Source organism: Pleuronectes platessa, chromosome 1, assembly GCF_947347685.1.
Source record: "Pleuronectes platessa chromosome 1, fPlePla1.1, whole genome shotgun sequence".
Classification (NCBI taxonomy): Eukaryota; Metazoa; Chordata; class Actinopteri; order Pleuronectiformes; family Pleuronectidae; genus Pleuronectes; species Pleuronectes platessa.
Window position 1 is genome coordinate 25,795,200 of NC_070626.1, and position 21,210 is coordinate 25,816,409.

General features: G+C 44.7%; 1 protein-coding gene across 1 annotated transcript; it reads right to left on the minus strand.

Annotated features, from left to right (window-relative positions):
* Window positions 1-2,295: 2,295 nt before the first annotated feature.
* Window positions 2,296-20,963, minus strand: tnfaip8l3 (tumor necrosis factor, alpha-induced protein 8-like 3). Its single transcript, XM_053423700.1, has 2 exons — window positions 20,535-20,963; window positions 2,296-3,238 (listed from the first exon to the last, which is right to left on the minus strand). The coding sequence occupies exons 1-2, from the start codon at window positions 20,578-20,580 to the stop codon at window positions 2,676-2,678; spliced, it is 609 nt and encodes a 202-aa protein (XP_053279675.1). The 5' UTR covers window positions 20,581-20,963; the 3' UTR covers window positions 2,296-2,675.
* Between the last annotated feature and the right edge of the window lie 247 nt (window positions 20,964-21,210).

Below are 21,210 nucleotides of genomic sequence, written 5' to 3' on the forward strand. Positions count from 1 at the left end.
CTTTGACCCAGGAAAAGACAGAGAAATCAATTTGATAAACGATAATACTTCTAAACGTTGCCAATGTTTTTTTAATAATTTATCCTCAGTGTCAAGGCAGTTACTTCACCACTAGAGGGCGATGCTTTCCCTTTAAACAGTGCAGAAAAATGAATATAGAAGAAAAAGAGGAAAGAGGCTGCAAAATGTTCAAAATTCTAAAGCTCATTTATTATTTCATATGTGTGAAGTCAAATAGGATTAATGACTAAATTGTGCAGAAACCTCCACAGTGCACATCTGTCACGCTGCTACGTCTTTGCTTTACAGCTTCATTCTTTCAGTTTTACGATCTGTGCTAATTTGAATATTTACCAGCCATTTCCCCCTCTTCCTTAGAGACAGTGTGAGGGGTCACATGTCCTGCGCTGGGGGTCAAACATGTTACCTCCCAGTGGTGTTATCAACAGTCGGGCCTTTCTTTCACCATGTGGTGATGTTCTCGTCATCTAATTCCTTTAAGGCTGTTGGAGCTCTTTAACCCACCTTGATGTGGTGGGATACATGTATTCTATATAATTACATTAAACTTAGTCATTATTTATTTGTTTTGGTTCCTGTTCAAAGGAAGATGACATATTTTGCCCATTATAAGTCATTTTTATAAACCTGTGTATTACTGAGCATGTGAAAACAGTTGTATAATGTTTCTCTGGCTGAGGGGGAACTTGTGTTATGAACACGCAGGTTGAGTTTTTCAGGACGTTTGGTCACAAAGGAAACATTATTTTTAGATGCATTATATAAATTGTAGTATCCAACATTTTTAAAGATGGCCCACACTTTAGAAGTTTAATACTGTTTGTCTCTTGTAATAGCTCAAACTTCACTGCAATGAAAATGTGATGAATTCGCTCTTTAATGGTTTCAGATTAGGTTTAAATTGTGGCTTAAGGAGAAACTTTCATGTCTCTGGTATAATAGGAAACTACAGGCAGGAGACCACAGCAATCGAGATGTTAGTTAATGAGTTTTGTCGATGCTGGTCGAAGGAGGATTTGTTTTTATCTTCAGTCAGAGCCAGTTTAGCTGCTCCCCCTTGTTTCCCATCCTCCTGCCAGGATAAGCCCTCTGGCTGCAGTGGCTCCAGCTTCATTTTACCAGTATGAGAGTTGAATCAGATCAGACAGGGTTGAAGTGGAGGTCAGATCGAGAGACTGTATCAACATCTGAAATCCAATCACAACCAAACCCAGAACAACACGTACCGTCAGTTCCTCCAGTAAAGGTTCTGGTCTCAGAACATATCTCCATTATAAATTATGTGTTTTTAAACATTTGATCTGGACAAGCAGATGAATGACAGCTCCCCAGAGTGAAGCCAAATCATCTCGATTGCCCCCTGGTGGCGAAAGTGAAAAGTGTTTGTGTCTTTGATAGGTTTGGTTACTTACTTATTACTTATTTGATGCAATAAAAACTTCTGACAGCTGAGACTGACTCGTGATTGGTTAACTGGGACCTCTGAACCGTGGCTGGAATCATCTGAGTCTTCCTAATAACCAGTTACTGAGAGCAAATGGCTGCTGAGTGGGTGGGTGGGTGGTCCGTCTGTTTTGTGTTTCTGTCAGGAGACTTAAAACTGGACCGAATCGTTGAGCTGGAGTCAAACCAAGCCACCAGTGAAGTGAAGTTTTCCTGGACCGTGGAGTGGAGTCGACCAGAGGGCATCAAGCGAACCAGAAAGGACCAATCACATGATTCTCCTGCTCTTTTCAAAATACGACTTAACGTATTTATACCTGGCACCGATGTGGGTGGAATGGAAGTGGCTTAATTCACTGTTTTCCAAAAACTGATCCATCTGTTCATCTTCTATCTTTGAGGCTGTTGTCCTGTGAAGAGAGGCTGCAAAATGGATTCTTAAAATAACTGATGAGCTTGCAGGAAAAAATTTGTTTAACTTTGCATGAGTCATGAGAGAAAATGATCATCAACAAAGATTCCATAGAACCTCACGCGGAGGTGTGACTATCAGAAGAACGACAAAATGATGTTTACAAGAAATTTTTAATAAAAGTCAAGTGTTATACCCTTGCAGAGAAGATTGACACACAAGATTGATACACACTACACACACCAGGTCATAGTCGTACTTATGTACAAACATTATTCAAGAGAATCTCAGACAAACACGCACGCACACGCACACACCCACACACACACACACACACACACACACACACACACACACACACACACACACACACACACACACACACACACACACACAGAGACAGACAGATCACTACTGATCACTACTACTATTTATCTTCCATATACAGTATACCTAATGTATGTTTTTTGGCCATTGGTAAAGTACACATTTGCAAACAAAGAGAGGGACTTTAAAATGCATACATGGTGAAACAGGATGTCCCAGAGTGCAGCAGTGATCCACTGAGCGCCGGTCTTACAAAAATCCCCTCATGGCACCGCAGCATCGGGATGTATAGCTCCGTGGAAATGGCTGCAGGAGAAGCAGGAAGACCAGAGCAAACAGAAGGATGTGAGCCGTCACCGGTGAGCAAGTGAAAAGAAAATGAGAGGAGGCAGCAGGGAGGGGGGGGGAGACCAGCGAGAAAATGAGCAAGAGGGAAAAGAGCTAGAGGTGAAGGAGGTCAGGCGTGGCGAGGTTAAAGCGTTCCTTCGTCCAGCAGTTTGTTGACGCCGTTGCAGATCTTCCTCAGAGAGAGTCTGTACTCCTCTCCGTCCCCGTACAGCTCGGCCAGGAAGTCGCCGGCAGCAAAATGGTTGAAAACGTGATCGATGCGCGCGTGCGAGCGAGCCGTCAGGTGCTGCTCGACCAGGCCGTGAAGCAGGTCCCTGCACTCCAGCAGCAGCTCGGACAGAATATTCCTGTCAAAGGTGTACTCCACCTCGTAGAAGGACACCGCCGTCATGGCCGCCTGGTTCATCTTCTTCTTGAAGCGCTCCACCGTGTCCAGCTCGTCGGGGCTGAACTGGTGGTTGCGGTACAAGATGCCGATCTTCAGGGCGATCTTGATGACATCCTTGATGATCTTGTGGGCCTCCTTCTTGCTCTTGGTGAACTCCCGGCTGGCCTTGTAGAGCTCGTCCAAGATCTCGCTGCTCGTGTCATCCGTCAGCATGTTGGCCACCACCATGGTCGCCATCTTGCTCAGGATCTTCTTCTGGGCCTGCAGGGCCAGGGAGCGAGAGTTGAAGCTCTCCTGTCCTGAGGGGAGAGAAACGAGAGGTTGGAGGTTAGTCTGTTATCGTGATCATCACATTACCAATACGAGAGGAATAGTCATCAGAGCACATACTTCTGATTTTATCCTTCATAGTCGATATATTATTCCCCGGGAAATTGGTAAAGACGTGAAAGAGCTATTTCGCAGAAAATTAAAGGAAGTAAAAAAATCCCTGGATCTCCACCAAAACTTAATGTGTTCTTCCCTGACTCATAATCCTTCCAGCAGGTTTCTTGTTGATCCACCCTGCAGTTTGGGGATAATTCTACCAACTAGCAGACGAACCACTATGTGCCTATGAAATCTCCATATCTTTGCAAATAAAGCAGCAGAGAAGCAAACAAACAAAACTAAGATATAGGGATCTTGTTGAAGTAGCAGATTGCACATTTAAGTATTAATAAATTGCTTTGGCCACTTGGGGGCAGCAGAGCAACCTGGAAAGACTGATTTACAATCCCCTCATGAAGGTGAAGTGGTGAGAACATGATAAAAAAAACAGCTTATTTACACGTCCAGCAGATACAAAACAACTAGAGCCCTAATTTCGAGCTATGTGTTTGCATGATAAATATAAATCCTATATTCATTGCACCAGCTCCTGAGGGGAATGCTGTACTTGGCTCTATAGCCTCTATATGCTCCACCGTGTCAGTCTGTTGTTGTCTGGAGCCGAGCACAAAGCGAACTCTGTTTTATTTTTCTTCTTAGCTGGAAACATCTGCCTCCTGAAAGCACATCATTCATATCTGTATAGGTTTTGTGAAACCTGGTGCTGAGGACATTGCAAGTTAAAAGTTTGACTGGGACCCAGAACAAAAGTTTTTAGAAAACACAGAGAACTTCTACGTACACGTTATTATTTGAGTCTTGAAGTGCACTGTGCTTAAATCTGTGTGTGTTTACATGCGACAGCTGGACAGATAGCCTTTTGAATCATTCTTAACCCATTGTAATAATATGTCCTTCCTGCCTTGAGCCCACTTTGTCTTCACATAAACTCGGTGTGCTAAAAACAAGTCTGTATAGATTTCTTATTTATACTTAAATGGTTTTGTATTGCAGCGAGTCTGGTGTCTGTATTTGGTGTCATCTCAGTAAATATGAGGGCACAGCATCGCTGCCAACTCCTTTGGGTTTGAACCAATATATATAATCCAATCCAAACTTTTATACACGGAGCTGCTACCGACTAAACGTCTATTTGACTAAAACAATATTATAATTTGAGGGCGTTTATAGTTGGAAGTGTAACTTAATACCGACTGAGCGAGTGAAAGGAGGAGATGAAACGCGGTGCAGCCACATTCTACGGCTGGGCGGCGTCCTCCCTGGAGCTGGCAGTGGTGCGGCGGGCTGACTGTGGGAGGAAGGACGATCTGCTCGGGATAACATCAACCATCTGTGCACAGATAAGAATCCCCCTGTTGCACACACTTTCTCCCCACGTGCGGATTGATCAGAGTTTTTGTGCCATGTTCAACCGCGGCCTCCATCTGTCTCGGAGGAGAACATCAGGCCGTCTGCTTCCCCGTGCAGCCCGACATGTGTCTGAGTTAATGGGAGTAGTGGGAGGACAGAGAGGGGTTTTATTTAGGTGCCTCCCAGCTACAGATTACACACCACATATGACTAAAGGAGAGCGGTGTCACATATTCCTCCTGTTCCTTGGGAACATTGTCATCCTCCTCCACATGTATGTCAGGAGAGAAAAGGGTGACAGAGAGAGAGAGAGAGGGGTGGATAGATACAGAGAGAGAGAGAGAGAGGGAGGGAGGGAGAGAGCGAGCGAGAGAGAGAGAGAGAGAGTATATGGGGGCGCTATTGCCCAGTGGGCTTGGCTCATAAACACAGATGAGTCCAAATCCTAAAAGGAACACCTGCTTTGTTGTCATTATAATTTGAATTGAAACAGACAGCTATGCTTATTCAGATCATTGTCAGATCATCATCATCTGTGTGTGTGTGTGTGTGTGTGTGTGTGTGTCTCCTGAATGTTACACAACAATTTGGCAAAAGCCCAATCGGTGGCATTTCATGTGAACGTACAGAAGTGACATTTCATGCGTTGCTCTGAAGCTTCATGACATTTCGTGCACGTATAATTAGCCCAACATGACATTTAACAACTAATAAGGCAAATGTCTTTGTCCACAGTCATTTCCCAACAACAGAAATGATCAGTTTTATTGGTTTTGTTTTTGACGACTTTGCCGGACAGCAACATGGGAGTGAGGCGGCAGCTATATTAGACACGAGTGGCGTGAGTGGGCTGATGAGCGAGGAGATGTCAAACCTGCAGAGTCATTACCGGGATTGTTTAACTCTAACATCAACACTTCAAGTGTGTTTAAATCAACAGCTGCAGTTTAAACACAGGCAGACATGCAAAGAGTGAATGTCCATTTTTAATAAGTTGCCTGAAAACTCATTGAACAGACCTTAGTTTCACTCAGGTGTGTATTTGAATGCATCTGCACACATCAAGTTAAATGTTTGTATTGATCATTTATGTTATTGTTAATTTTTTGACTCTCATTGGTATTTATTTAGATTTTCTGCATTGTTTAATGTTAATCATATCTTAGCTATATTTAGGTGGAGGCTTTATAAATAAGCCCACTGGGTTGTCTGCCTCCCCCTGCATGGAATAATATTATTTGTTTTCTATGTAATAATTTTTCTGTGCTAAATAAACATCAGCTTAAATATATATATTGGCATTGCTTATTGTACAAGCATGGTGAGGAGGTGTGATACATAATTGGCTTTAATGTTCTATGCCCATAACGAAGAGTTTAAACCAACAACCTTCAGCCAGGATGGAAAATCATTCTTTAAACTTGAAAAGTATTGATTATTGCAGCTTTACATGGATGAATAATAAGTAAATAAATGCATAACACATTGAAAAACCAGTCCATTGGCGGATGGTGCCGAACATAACTACTACTCTGTGTACTATGTTGTGTGGAAAGATGCATTTAACATTTATAGAAGCTCATTGTGCAAATCTATCCCATGACATACTGTTACCAGCCTCGACATATAGAAGCTCACAGAGTTTCAGCAACTCGTAGCTCCTCTACGTTCAAACTGCGTGGGCGAGACGAGTCAGTGACTCATCCCTGCAGGCTGCAGTCTGCACGCTGCTGAATATACCAATGTTAACTATGAGGCCCGAGAGGATCGATAGACGAGAAACATTCACAAACTTCACAACAGCAACAGGCTCCCTGATGTTGAGCAGCAGCAGCATGGGGATACATGAGAGTGGTTTTCATTAGGCAGATCTGCGCCTCTCATCAACAGGCTCTCTTTGTCACTGTCACTTCCTGTTTCTCTGAAGCAGCTCTTTGTTCCCGCGAGTCTCTGATATTCACAAACCCAACTGGATGGATTTCTGAAACCCTGGCACAGGGATGAAGGTGTCAGAGAGTGCTCCATATAAAGCCGGCCTTGTCAGACCAATGACGGTGCAGGATCCAACTCCACTATATGTGTGTGAGCAGACACTTTTAAAAAACTGATTCCTCTAAATTATGCAACATGAGGGGATTCTTACAGCAGCTGAGGAGAGGAAAGCATGAAAGGAACTGATCTGATCTTTTTTCTTGTTTTTACTGCAGAGCTGAAAACGAGACTAATTATTTTTCTGAAAACCAGCAGGTGGCCATGGACTCACCCGCTTGACCCCCGTCTCAAGTCTCCCTGAGGGGTGAAGGAAAAATGAAGATAGTTAACCCAAAGAAATAAAGTGAAGGGGGGGGAGGGGGGGGGGGGGGGGGGGTATGTGAAAAATGGGCTCGGAGACTTCCTGAGGTGTGAGTCAGAGCGGTGGGGGAGATTTTAGCACACACACAGTAAGCGAGGGTAGATGATTATAAGACACTGAGAAGTCCAAGCTCTCACACTCACACACACACACACACACACACACACACACACACACACACACACACACACACACACACACACACTAAGACACACACACACACACACACACACACTAAGACACACACACACACACACACACACAGCATGTCAACTAGTGACCATGAGATGAGTGACATGCATGAGCCAGGGTGTCAGAAAGTTTGACAGGAGCCGAAGCTGTTACTTATCCCTCTCCTCCTCTCACACCTCCCCCCCTTGTCTCCTCATTTCTTCTTCTACATCGCTCGACCGAGAGTGTGAAGTTTTCCCCCTCTGAAAACAAAGTGGGAACTCTGTACACGGACAACAAACCAGTTCACCACCAGTGCTCCACCAGCCCCATCAAAGAGCGTTACATAAGAGTGTTTTGGGAGTTGGTGGTGTTTGCCTCCAACATCAGGATTAGTAAGGTGCTTGCTGCTCTCTGGCCGCGGCTGTTGACCAGACAGTCTCTCTTTGTTCCGCCTGATGTTTTTTCGGAGCGCTGAGTCAACAGTTTTCTGCTGCGCTGCATCAGAACATACATCCAGTGTGGAACATGGAGACCGGCCAAACCCTCCTCTGCTAGAGGTGGTGCGCTGCAAAAAATGTCCGTCTGGCCCCGATTCATTTTTCCCTTTCAGTCGCAGACTCTTCAATGAAGGGAGTGGCCGAATCGGACGTACGTTAAAAAAAGAGACCAAACATGGAAGAGAGGGAATAACTGTGTTAGAGAACTGATCCACCTTGAGAGAAGAGGTTGATAGGTTTGGTAAGTATGCAAAGTAAAAAGTTGATACAGGCTGAGTCCGTCCCAGTTCAAAAAGCTGCTTCAAATGAGGCTTTTTGAAATTGTTTAGCTTAGCTTAGCACAACGGCTGGAAATTTGGGGACAAAGCTTTAATCTGTATAAAACTCTTTATGGATAAAGTTTTGTACTTAGCCATTTCTTGGATATGACCAATCACTTACTGGAGTTTTGTTACCAGTCATTTGAAACCATTCCACATCTGGTAAAACCTCTGTGCACAGGACAGAACTCCATTATCAGCAGAGAAGAGTGTGAAAAGTGACCTCGGCCCATTAGCAGGACTGATAAAGTCTCACAACTCAACACTAAATGAGACGACTTGCTACTCGGGACATGTCCTGCTGATTGGCCGGGCTCTGAGGCAGCGTCCTGAGGCTTGTGTTGGTCTCGTTCCAGAGTAGCCAGAGAAATCAAACATTATTAACTTCGACCAGGGCCGGCCGGCCTTGAATAATAAACGCTGGAGGCAGCTATCAGCTGGACACCTCGCAGAACATACATGTCTGACTGAGGCTGGTGTGTGTCTGCGTGTGTGCGACTCTGTGGGTGTCACTCAGGGGCTGGTCTTGTGTGTTTGACGGCTGCCACTTCAGATTTGTCAGATTAGTTATTTTGAATAACTTGGAAATAGTGTGAATTCAGATTAATTGAATTTAATGCAGAGGAAATGTAACCAGAAAATATGGCAGCATTTGTTTATACAAGTAAATAGTGATCAATAATCAAAAGTTAGAATAATAAGATATAATGTGTTTTCTAATGCAATATATGGTGATTTATAACAACTTTCTCAGCTATATTTGTCGACCAAACAAAAGACTAATCAGATAAAACTCTCTCTAGCTGTATAAAAAGTAAGGAAACAACAGAGCTGAGTTATCATGAGATTAATGATGAACTAAAATAAACCTCAGCGGAAGAGCAGATAGTCATTAACGTCTGCAGCCATTAAGAACATGATGTTTTTGCTCCGGTTCACCTTTTGCAGGGCTTAAGATCCTGACTGATCAGGTATCACACACACACATACACAGACACACACACACACACACACACACACACACACACACACACACACACACACACACACACACACACACACATGCGCGGGATGAAACACAATACTTTATCAGTGCCTATCTGTTTGGTGGTTTCCAATGACAACATGCTCATGTCTGGTTTTGCACAAATCCAGGTCTTTCTCTGCACAGGTGCATGGGAGGTTGTTTTGTGCCAGACAGACACAAGTACACACACGTGTTCACCACTCATGTGCTTCTATGTGCTCGCACAAAAAGAGAACGTGATCATACTCAAGCGTCAAAGTGGGGTTGGACATTAAAAGAAGAATGAACAGGGAAAAGAAAACTGCTCAGCACCTTCTTCCTCTAAACATTATCACTACAAACAGTGACGTTTGCTGAACCACAACCAAACTCGAAGATGCACAAAGGTTATGTGTGTTTTTACACATACAAACACAAAGCTCTACAAAGCTTTTTCTTGTGGCCGTCACCAAAACTCCCTGCTGTACGTTTACTTTCAGTTTGCAACCAATTATCTTTCAGCTTTTCTGTTTTCTTTTGTACGGGGGGACAGCTGATGTGCACAAATAAATACCCGTTGTGTATTGTTAACTTCTGCAGTATAGGTACATACATTCATTTTCAGAGTCCTCCAGCTCTGTGCACACAGTGTTGCAGCAAGCCCACTGTCAAGCCTCCAGTCATACATTCAGTCATCCATCAGCACTGCAGTGTACAAACACAGCCATGTATCAATACTTAGAGAATGTCAGAGGGAATGCTCTTTGCACAGGAGAAGAAATGTGACAGGTTTTTGTTCCGTGGCCTTTATCGTCTGCTATGGTTTCCACTAAGGAGTCACTGTCGACCCTCTCTGGCTGAATTTACAAGGCTCGAGGAAAACAATGGGGAGGGTCATTCAGGAATAGTAAAGGGGGCTTTAATGGGCTGCAGGGTTTGTGCTTAGCAAGCCTGAGAGGCCAGTGGGCTTGAGAGGGGCTGGGAGGATAGTGAGCTGGTGCCAGTCGGTACCAGAGGTCGACTGGTGAAGCTGGAGGAGAAACATCATTATTTTAGAGTATCACTCTTTTTAATTTAATTTCACAATTGCAGAAATCTCTGTCTGTATGCCGCTCACATATCTCATTTAAATGACCTCACACTTGGCGTATGTATTGTTTGGGGCCAAAAGAAGTGCAGTGTCGGATTTGGTGGGATTTGGATGCACGATTTCTGCAGGTTGTGCTGTTGCGATGGTCGTTCTGCATTCTGAGTCGTGCATCACCAAACTTTGAATAAACAGCTAAACAACTCCTCTTGTTCACCAAGGCTCATTTAGTCACTTTTGCAGTTTCAGACAGAATCTGTAACCAGCATCACCACAGGCCGATTAAACAGCCCTTTGCAGGCAGGCATGTTTAGAACGGCCACTTCACTAGTTCAGTTAGTCGAGGACAGACAGTGTCTGAAGAGAGGTCTTCTTACGTAGGGGAAATGCCGCGGAAGTATCAGGCACTGGAATAAACTGAGTTCCTCTTATCAGCTCGTGTCTCTCCTCCTCTCGCTCTGGACCTGAAAAGGCTCTGGTGTGCTCCTGACTCCCACTGCTCGAGAAGCAGAAGATGACTGACACAAACACACTGCTACTACACACTCTAACTGTCTCTGATGTGATGCATCGTGTGTGTGTTTGTATTGGGAGGAAAGTAGCTGGGGATGGAGACGACTGGGAAAGACTCAGTTTCTACTGAGAGACCGAGGGTGAAACTCAGTCCAGTCTAGAGCAATAATGTTCATTATTCATGACATGTCAAATCTGATTCAGAGCCAGTTTTCCAAAGGGCACTCTGCAGCCGAGGGAGGTCATTCACCGTCCCATTAACAGCTGCTCAGGATGTAGAGCAGCATTCTGACCTTCGGGGTTAATAAATAACTCTCTTTTAATACTTTAATGACTTTCATTTGTGTTAAGTTGGGCTGCGGAGTTTAAAGTTCAATTCCTTTTGGAGATGTGTCTCTGGCTGGAACTGGAACGTGCAGGTTATGACTGACTCATGCTTTACTGGAAGAAAGAGCAACAGCAGGAAACAGAGATTTATCCTCCTCAGATCCACAAGGCTTGTAAAAGCCCGCTGATCCGAGAACACATGACAAGACAAGATGGATGTTATGATTTATTTGCTTTGTGCCATTAAGAGTTTGTGCAGGTGTTGACCTTCTCAGCTCGAATACATTTTTTGGTCTAAAAAGGCCGAAACTATATGAAGTTAGGGACAAAACACACATGAGAGTAATAAAGATAACAAACATTAATACCGCCCCCCCAAAGAGATGGTCCCAACAATTACAAAGAGATAAATCTTTCTCTTACACTGTCTCGACTGGTGCATTTAGGAATAAGTCCAAATGCAGGTCTAATTGAATTGAATTGGTATAAATGTGCCTCTGCACTTATGTAAAACTTCTGTATCGGTCCGACGGGAAGCAAAACAAGGTTTGACTCAGCATTTCCTGGAAATGCAAAGCGAATGTAAATCACACAAACAAACAGAAGTCTTTTAAAGCAGCTGTAATGAAGTGGTCTGATATAGAGCGGCTGTGAGTGTGATTAACCGACTCGTCTGCGTGTCTCTGCTGTGACTCACAGTCCAGGGAGAGGCACTTAGGGGCCTCAGGAGAGACACCAGAATAGATTACCTTTAGCCTTATTCAATGCCCCTTCCCTCATTTCTGCCTTTGTCTCTTAGTTGTAACGGCCACGTCCCCGTGGAGCTGAGCAGGAGAGCAGAGAGACGTCCGGTGGATTCATGTGCTGCCGGTTTGATCGCCTGTCACGAGGAACAGGAGGGACAGAGAGAAGACGAAGGGAGAGCTTGACCCCCCCGTAGCTCTGCCCTTGGCTCTGATCATGGTGGCTCCTCATCGTGAGGAGGACAGAGACCGTCGGTCAGCAGAGGGTGAGAAGTGGCACACAGGACATCCTGTTGGGATGACGGCAGGGCCCTGTGAGATCCCTGACCTTCGACCTCTCCGTGGGTGTAAAGCTAATGTCTCCGGCAGCTGTGGCTTGGATGATGTCTGCCATTGTTTAGATAAAGAGCCTCGCCACAGTTAGCTGGTTATCTGCATGGCATGCATGGGAACTGGCTGCAGGCTGTCTTCCCTCTCTGCCTCTGTGCTCAGGGGAGCTTCTCTGGAAAAAATACTCTCCCAAATCCTGTTTCGCTGGATTCTGGTTTATAGGGGGAAAAATACAGAATCTATTTTCATATAAATAATGGATATATTTTCCTCTGCCTGATAATGTTTAAACTGTAAACTTGTATTATTTATATCTACAGGATATCCAGAGTCAGGGGTGTCTCTAAAATCCTCTTTGTACACTTTTGCAAAAACAGAAGTTTGTTGGGAATATGGTGAAGAAGAGCAGCTAAATAAGTAATAAGAACTTTATTTCTGTAGCACTTACAAGGTCACAAAGTGCTGCAGCTAAAATAAAAGGTATTCAATTCACTTCAATTTTATTATCATAAACATATTAAGGTCGAGCCGTTAAAATTCATAGAGAAACCTAAATAAAGACGGGAGCGCTGACTACGATCAGTCTCCACTGACCAAAACTGCAAAGAGCAGATGTTTGATTGACGTGTGATCACTTGGAAATGCAGCTGTGCAAAATAAAATAAAATACAAAGTCTAACCATCTCAAGGAATGATTTGAATTATAAAACCCTCGTTCTCTTTTTATAGAAGGTTGGTGCAAATGTGTGGGCGGGCGTGTGTGTGTAAACTGTAATGACAGACTGAGAGACTGAGGCCTTATAATAAAAACATCGGGGGATAAAATATTGGGGCTTTTCCTCACTTTAGCTTGCCTGGAAGACAGACAGGCAGAGGGACAGGCAGAGGGACAGACAGACAGACAGACAGACAGACAGCGGGACAGACAGAGGGACAGACAGGCAGACAGGCTGAAGTTAAGAAACTAAGCTATTTCCAGAGAGGGAGAGAGAGAAGGAGGGAGCAGTTGGACTGAGCTGGCAAGATGCACGTTTTCATTTCACGCCGTTCAGACCAGATTAATAGAATTGAACTGGAATAAGAAGAAAAATGTGGAATACGAAAAAATACTTTCAATTGGGACGGAGGAAAACATTCACTACCTCTGCAGATGTGTCGAAACAATTAAAAGGAGGGATGGAAAGAAGGATGGTGGTGAGAGGAGGTGACATTTTGTATCTATATTTTAAGTCTCTTGCTCCTTTACGTCAGACCACATCACATCTCCTCAGCTCCGTTCCCTTCTCACCTGGAGCTGTGTTACAAAACTCTGTCTCTGAATTACACTCGTGAAGCCCACGTCTCTTTTCGACCGTCCCCTCCTCTCTGTCTTTTCCTCTAGAGCTCCACAAGATCTACAGCGCTCAGCCGACCGTGAGTGGAGAGGAAGTAAATGTTTTCCGGCCCCTGGGTGAGTTGCTCCTCTCTAAGACCTTGGCCAAGTCTCAGCATGCCGTGGCATCGTTTACAATGAGACACACACATACACACACACACACACACACTCACACACACACACACACTCTCTCTCACACACACACACACACACACACACACACACACACACACACTCACACACACACTCACACTCATCCCAGCTCTGCCAGCTTTTCCCATAACTCTGGCCTCCTGGTTTGTTTACTAGTTCACCCTCTCTCACTGAGTTTACGTGAAACTTCGAGTCCCTCACAGAGAAGCTCAGTCTGTCAGTGACCTCTGCTGAATCCCCCCCCCCCCCCCCCCTGCCCTGACCGCCCTCTATACCACTGGCCTCTGCAAGCGTGTATCCGCCAAGAAAAACACATGTTAGTAGTGTTCTCTTTGCACAATCTATGTTTCATTGATATTCAATGTACTGGAGAGTATTACATTGACTGGATTACATTGTCAGTAAAAGTCCTGCAGCATGTTTCTTTCAGCTACGACAACAAACATCCCCTTAATATTTATATATAATCATACATTTTTATGTTTTATGAATTAACAGATATAGCTGAAGGATGAATGGATGTATAGTTGAAAATGAGGCAAAGATCATGGATCATTTCATTGAACAAATTGTGTTTTATGTGAATAGTAATAAGTCTATTTAATTACATCACTCTCAAGTTGATGGATTTATCTGCACTAACTCAACAAAGTAGGAACCACTTCATTCAGTGTGACCCTTTACATTGAACTTATGTAATGAAGTTTCATGGACATTTCAAATGTAATTGAAATGAATAAAGTTAGTGGTAATGTTGTTTTTTGCTGACCTGCAACTTTGCAAAGACGACAAATTTCATTATTGGGATCCTTCAGCTTCTTGGTTTAAAGACAAAATAATCTCAAATAGTTTATTTCCTGATACTGACGTGCTCCCCCCACATCCGGGCACCAACACGAACCTGCGTGAATATAGGGTTGTTGGCCAGATGTGTCTGAGTGAATCACCCAAGCCTAGAAGAGACCTATAGCATGTAGATTCTAAACCTTATGGGGATGAAGATTATCCGGGAAAGAGCGAGAGCATTTCTGCTGTAAATTCCGCCTCCATTAAAAAGTTGCTCTTGCTCAGACTGTAGTGATAAAGTTGGATGTACTTTGAGCTTTGGCCTCGGAGGCCCAGCCTGTGCATGACACCCTTTGGTGTACAGCCAGAGTGCTGCTGCTCCCTCGGCTGCCAACCCACCACTAACTAATGACCAGGAAATAACTGTGGTTCACACACACACACTCACATAAATACTCACACACATTTGTTGTTGTTTCTGACTTTTAGTGACTGCATTCCTTCTTCCAGCTTCACCCCCTCCACCACCAGCCACAACCTAATCCTTCCCCCGAGTTAATTCACATCCCAGTCTGTTGAATTTGAGTTTCTACAAATATAATTGTATGAATTGTGTAGTAAATGTAATTTCTACCTCTATTTCTCAGAAACAGTTTTAAAAGCAGCAATGTGTTGTTCGGCTGAACTCACTGCTGTGATATAATATGCAGATTTTCTAACTCAGCTATAATCAACACAGTTATTTGAGTTGTGCGAGAGTCGTGAAAATCTTTCTGTATAATTGCCTCCCACTCATACTGGTTTTTATTTGCCCGCTTTTCACTGGCATCATATGTAAGTGGGAGAGTCTCCTTTTAACTGGAAACAATCTGCGTGGTGAAGTCCTGCTGGGGGACGATGGGTAAGACGAACCCAGACTTCAGTGATTTCCACAAGCGCATCGGGCTCTAATGGTGAAAACACTTGCAGGAGCCACAGAGTCCAAATTGAAACCAGAAACCCAGAGCTAAAAAAAGAATTCAACTTCCTCTAGAAAAATGTCCAGCGATTCCTGTGAATTGACGTCACAGCTCCACTGTGCAGCTCTCACAGGCCACTGATACCTGCACACGCTCCCCAGTCCACTGACGCCAGTCCACACGGTTTGCCTCCCACTGCAGACGCCACTGGTGACTGTTTGCTTTGCTCCTGCCGGCCCTCCAGTGAAACCACAGCCGTATCCTCCCCCCTGACTGTGGCTCTATGAGGCCTTGTCAAAATGCCTCTGCGGTCTAACTCCATGTTTCAGTCATGGCTCAGCCGTGGGATGGGGGGTGGTGGTGGTGGTGGTGGGGGGGGGGGGGGGGGGGGGACAATTCTCTGTGCAAATGTCCCACAAACACCATGAAACGCCACAGCTTGGTTGTGCCGGCGCGTGCATCTGCAGACGAGGGGGAAACGCACTCACGCTGGGGGAAGTGGATTCTGGAGCTTTTTTAGGGTTTTGTCTTTCACTACAGCTGAAAAACCTCTTTTCTCCTGAGTCGTCTTTTCCATTTACAGCTTCACTCCTTTTTTTTCTTCTTTTCTCAGTTCATGTTACAATTTTCCAGAAACAGCTCCTGATGTCTCGTGTGTGTGTGTGTGTGTGTGTGGGGCAGACTGGGGTAGTGCAATGAGAGCCCTCCATCTGTGGGCCAGATTAAAGGAGGAGGAACAAATAAAAAAACGACTGAAAGATGCATGTGTTGAGAGGAGCGAGGGAATGAGCCAGAGGAGTGTGTTGGCATTTCTTCAGTCTGTGTGCGTTTGTCGGTGTTTGGGAGTGTTACAGTATATGCAGGCCTGGCCCCGGCTCTGCCTGTCTCTCATGTGTGAAGCATGTGGCCAGTCTGCCAACATGGCAATCATGAGGCAGAGGCTCTCCCCTGATTGCTGGGTGCTCCGTGCCGGCTCTAGTGCAGCAGGGATATTTGAAGTGTTTTGGGAAATGTTGATTAGGATCAAAATGACAAGGAGAAAAAGCCCCGTGGAGTTTGTATGTGTTTACATCAAATGAAAAGAGGCTCTTTATGTGAAAAGGCAAATGCTCCGGATATTGTTCACAACTTTTTGAAAGTCAAATGTGATGCAAATTCACGGACAGATGACGGAGGCAAAACTGGAGGAAAACATTTATTTCAGGGTGAGAAAGAGGAACCATCACGTAGAAGTAAATGTCAAGTTGGATCCACAACGAGATTTAGGAAAAGTGTCATTGTGCTCTCAATAATAAAAAAGTTTTCCTCTCCGCAGCAGAATGTCCACATCATACCTGTGAATTGAAAACTAAGACTTCATTGTCCCTCAGGGGAAATTTGATTTGCAGCCAAGCAATAAAAAACAAACTCACAAGAAAGAAAAACTGTGAATACATGAATAGACCAAATAACAACAGAAGACCGAGAGCTCCTAAAACCATAACACCAAACTAAGACGCTCATCAGTCATCAGGAGGGAACAGGAAAAGTCTAATGATAATTTACTGCTGCGTTCTTCATATGTGAAAGCCGATCCTGCAAAATGTCCACACCCGATTTTCCATAGTTCAGAGTCTGATATCCTCTTATGTCCCCCGGCTGAATATTAAATTTCCGTTGTGTCATCAAACAGCACACGCAGTTTTTATTATGTTTATAATAAAAGCACAGCAGCGGCCCTCATGATTGTCACGTGTGTTATTACAACAGGCAGAAACGCTCCTCTTGTCAACAGCTCGGCTATCTATGGAGAACGTGCAGTAAACACGAAGGGCTGGAAATAGCTCTGCAGATGGCGGATCTGGTTGTGGTGAGATAGTGGGAGGCATCGCCACGATGAATCAGCCAAAACTGAAGTGTGGGCTGCTCATTCTCTGTCCACCAACATAATGTCAAACTAATAAAAAACAACTTAAAAGAAGTACGTGAGTATGTGGAAATCAAACTTCCTGAAATGTCAGCGTTGGGTAGAAAGCAAATGTCTCAGTTATGTGCATTTCAGTCATAGTTGAGCAGAGCAGGTGTGTTGACTTTGACTCATAGACGTGGAATCGTCTCCACCACAAGAAGAGAAGAGCTGGATGAATCAGTTTGTGCTGCATGACTGGATTGTTATGGGTAAACGTGAGTATTTGTAGAAGGTCTTAACGGTATCTGTCTAACTATCTATCTATCTCACTATCTATCTATCTATCTATCTATCTATCTATCTATCTATCTATCTATCTATCTATCTATCTATCTCACTATCTATCTATCTATCTATCTATCTATCTATCTATCTATCTATCTATCTCACTATCTATCTATCTATCTATCTATCTATCTATCTATCTATCTATCTATCTATCTATCTATCTATCTATCTATCTATCTATCTATCTATCTATCTATCTCACTATCTATCTATCTATCTATCTATCTATCTATCTATCTATCTATCTATCTATCTATCTATCTCACTATCTATCTATCTATCTATCTATCTATCTATCTATCTATCTATCTGTCTGTCTGTCTGTCTGTCTGTCTGTCTGTCTGTCTGTCTGTCTGTCTGTCTGTCTGTCTGTCTGTCTGTCTGTCTGTCTGTCTGTCTAACTATCTATCTATCTGTCTGTCTGTCTGTCTGTCTGTCTGTCTGTCTGTCTGTCTGTCTGTCTGTCTGTCTGTCTAACTATCTATCTATCTGTCTGTCTGTCTGTCTGTCTGTCTGTCTATCTATCCATCCATCCATCCATCCATTCATCCATCTATCTATCTATCTATCTATCTATCTATCTATCTATCTATCTATCTGTCTGTCTGTCTGTCTGTCTGTCTGTCTGTCTGTCTGTCTGTCTGTCTATCTATCTGTCTGTCTGTCTGTCTGTCTGTCTGTCTGTCTGTCTGTCTAACTATCTATCTATCTATCTGTCTGTCTGTCTGTCTGTCTGTCTATCTATCCATCCATCCATCCATCCATTCATCCATCCATCTATCTATCTATCTATCTATCTATCTGTCTGTCTATCTATCTATCTATCTATCTATCTATCTGTCTGTCTGTCTATCTGTCTGTCTCTCTCTCTCTCTCTCTCTCTCTCTCTCTCTCTCTCTATCTATCTGTCTGTCTGTCTGTCTGTCTGTCTGTCTGTCTGTCTGTCTGTCTGTCTGTCTAACTATCTATCTATCTATCTATCTGTCTGTCTGTCTGTCTGTCTCTCTCTCTCTCTATCTATCTATCTACTGTATCTATCTACCCCTCTACCACTGTACCCCTCTACCACTGTACCCCTCTACCCCTCTACCCCTCTACCCCTCTACCCCTCTATCTAAACAGCCAGGGGGCAGAGAAGGCGGTGGGACGTTCACACCCTCCTGAAACCGAGCACCTCAGTGTTTACCCTCCTGACGTTTTGTGCCAGAAAACCTATGAAGAGCTGAGATCCATCCCAGGTCCCTCATGCACACACTCGGGGATGAGGGTCATGTTTGTGTTCAGCAGCCCTTTCAAAATACAGCTGTTTTGAAAATACGTTTGCTCAGGTTCCATCCGGACGTTTGACCTTATAAAATGAGCCCTTCCAGTCCCCCCCCCCCCCCCCGCCCCTGACAGTAGACTGAAGATCCGAAGCTGCAGCTCGACCACAAAGCACCGTGCATTTAGCCAATGAGTCAGGCTCAAGCGTTCGCTCTCCACCGGGAGAAATGTCATTCTGCTTTCTCTTCTGCTGTCACCCTTCCTTCTCAACATGTGCAACATTGCCTCTAGACCAGAAAGACAAGCGCACCAGAGTTGATTGCTCTTAAACTACAAAGACCTGGCCACTTTTCATGGCTTAAGCAGATCACAGTGTAAATATGTAGAAAAATAAATAAAGACATTTCCATGATTTACCTCTGGCCCTGTGTCTGGAAAACAGCGAACATCAAGCACAGGAAGTAGAATCGATAAAGCATCTGCCTGAACAGATCGGCCGTGACGCACCAACCGGGGCTCCATGCTACTGGAGCGCCTGGTGATGTTTTAACCTTCATCCCTCCGCCTGAAATCAGCAGATGATACGTTAAATCCCACCAAGGATTTCTCCAAAACTCTTATTTGCGCTCCCCTCCCTCGTCCAACATGGACCAAAAGTCAGACAGACCCTGGAGCAGATGGACAGACAGATGGTCAGAGTGCAACAGAGCATCATCAACGCTCCACGCCGTCAAACAAACGGGCAAACAGCCATAACATCCTCAAGTTTACTGATCAATCAACAGAACAGCGTCCATTATTAGCAGATCTGCTCATAGTGTCCCAGGACGTTCCAGACCCGAGCCCGACAGGATGCAGTTTCAGAGCAATCCACATTTTTCTAATATTAACTCCTACAGTGAATCAGTGTAATTATTTACAGGGAAAAAAGGCAAACAGGAAGTAATGAAAACCTCCCGGAGACACAGCTCCCTCGTGACCTTTGAACTCAAACTTAGCTCGTGGCTGTTTCACCTCCCGGCCTGGATTAATGCCACAGGCTCCCAGCTCAACACATTGTCTGCATGCTGGGAACACCGGGAAACGACGCACACTAAACTTTAACATGTGTTTGTTTTATGTGTCCCTCGTGAAACAAACCCAGTGAACTACCAAATCTAAACGTTTTCACCCTCCTCCCCGGGTGCAGGAAACAATTTGTCATCATTCAGGACGTGCTCTCTCTCTCTCTCTCTCTCTCTCTCTCACTCTCTCTCTCTCTCTCTCTCCCTCTCTCTCTCTGTAGCGGGACGCGTTGACGAACAAACTGGACGCACACGTGTTGGAACTTGTCTGTTCCCGGTGGCGACTGAACCCGCTCTCATCCGCACAACTCAACAAAGCTCTGCCAGTCACCAGCGTCAGTGTGAGTCGCAGCAGCAGAGACACTGACACTGGACAAAGTGTGAAAGCTTTAAAGTTGTGTTATTCTTGGTTTTTGGGAGCATTAAAGTCTCATTTTCAGATCTGTGAGTCTGCACGGTGAGCAGAATGTAAAAGAGGATGAAGATGCAGAACACAACCTGATGGAAAAGACTGGAAATGTGCTGGGAAACAGGAGGAGAGAACTCACTGGCCCTCTGGATGACTGACACACTTCATCGTAGAACATATGAGCCTAAAGCCAACTGACCACAGCCCGTCAGACACTGCTCCTGATGTGGTGGTGGTCCCGAGGCTCAGTGGACACTCACCTGGACACAGGTCCCCGTCACTCTGCTCTCCGGAGTCTGAATCCATCTTCCCCTGCAGGACACTCGGAGGCTGCAGAAGCTCTTCTTCGTGTTCCCTCTCCTCTCCAGGGAGTCCTCAGCTTTCTTCACAGCACAGAAATAGAAAATAAAAAAATGCTGTTTTCTGCTTCTTCTTCTTCTTCTTCTTCTTCTTCCCCTGGTGAAGCTGAACTTCCCTCTCTCAGCCTGGACCACTGCTGCTGGGAGAGAGGAATGACACTGAGCTTAGTTGCTGAGCTGTCTTCCTCTTTTCCCTGTGCTCTACCTCCTCTCTTCTCCTGACTCCCTCACTTTCTCTCTCGTCTACTTTCCCCCATTGCCGATGCTCCCTCCCCTCGGCTCTCTCTCTTGGTCCGTCCCCTCTCTGACTCTCCCTCCTCTCTTGTCCCTGCCGCTCTCCTCCTCCTCCTCCTCCTCCTCCTCCTCCTCCTCCTCCTCTTCCTCTCATTCGGTCCTGTCACACTCAGCCTCTTCACGCTCTCTCCCCACTCAAACTCTTTCTCTACCTCTCTCTGTATGCTGTAAGGGCTGTCGCTTCCTCCCTCTCTCTCTCTCTCTCTCGTCCTCCCTCCCTCCCTCTGTCTCTGGGTAAGAGGGCTGCCTGTGTTTGAGCAGAGAGTCATTCACGGCAACTTGA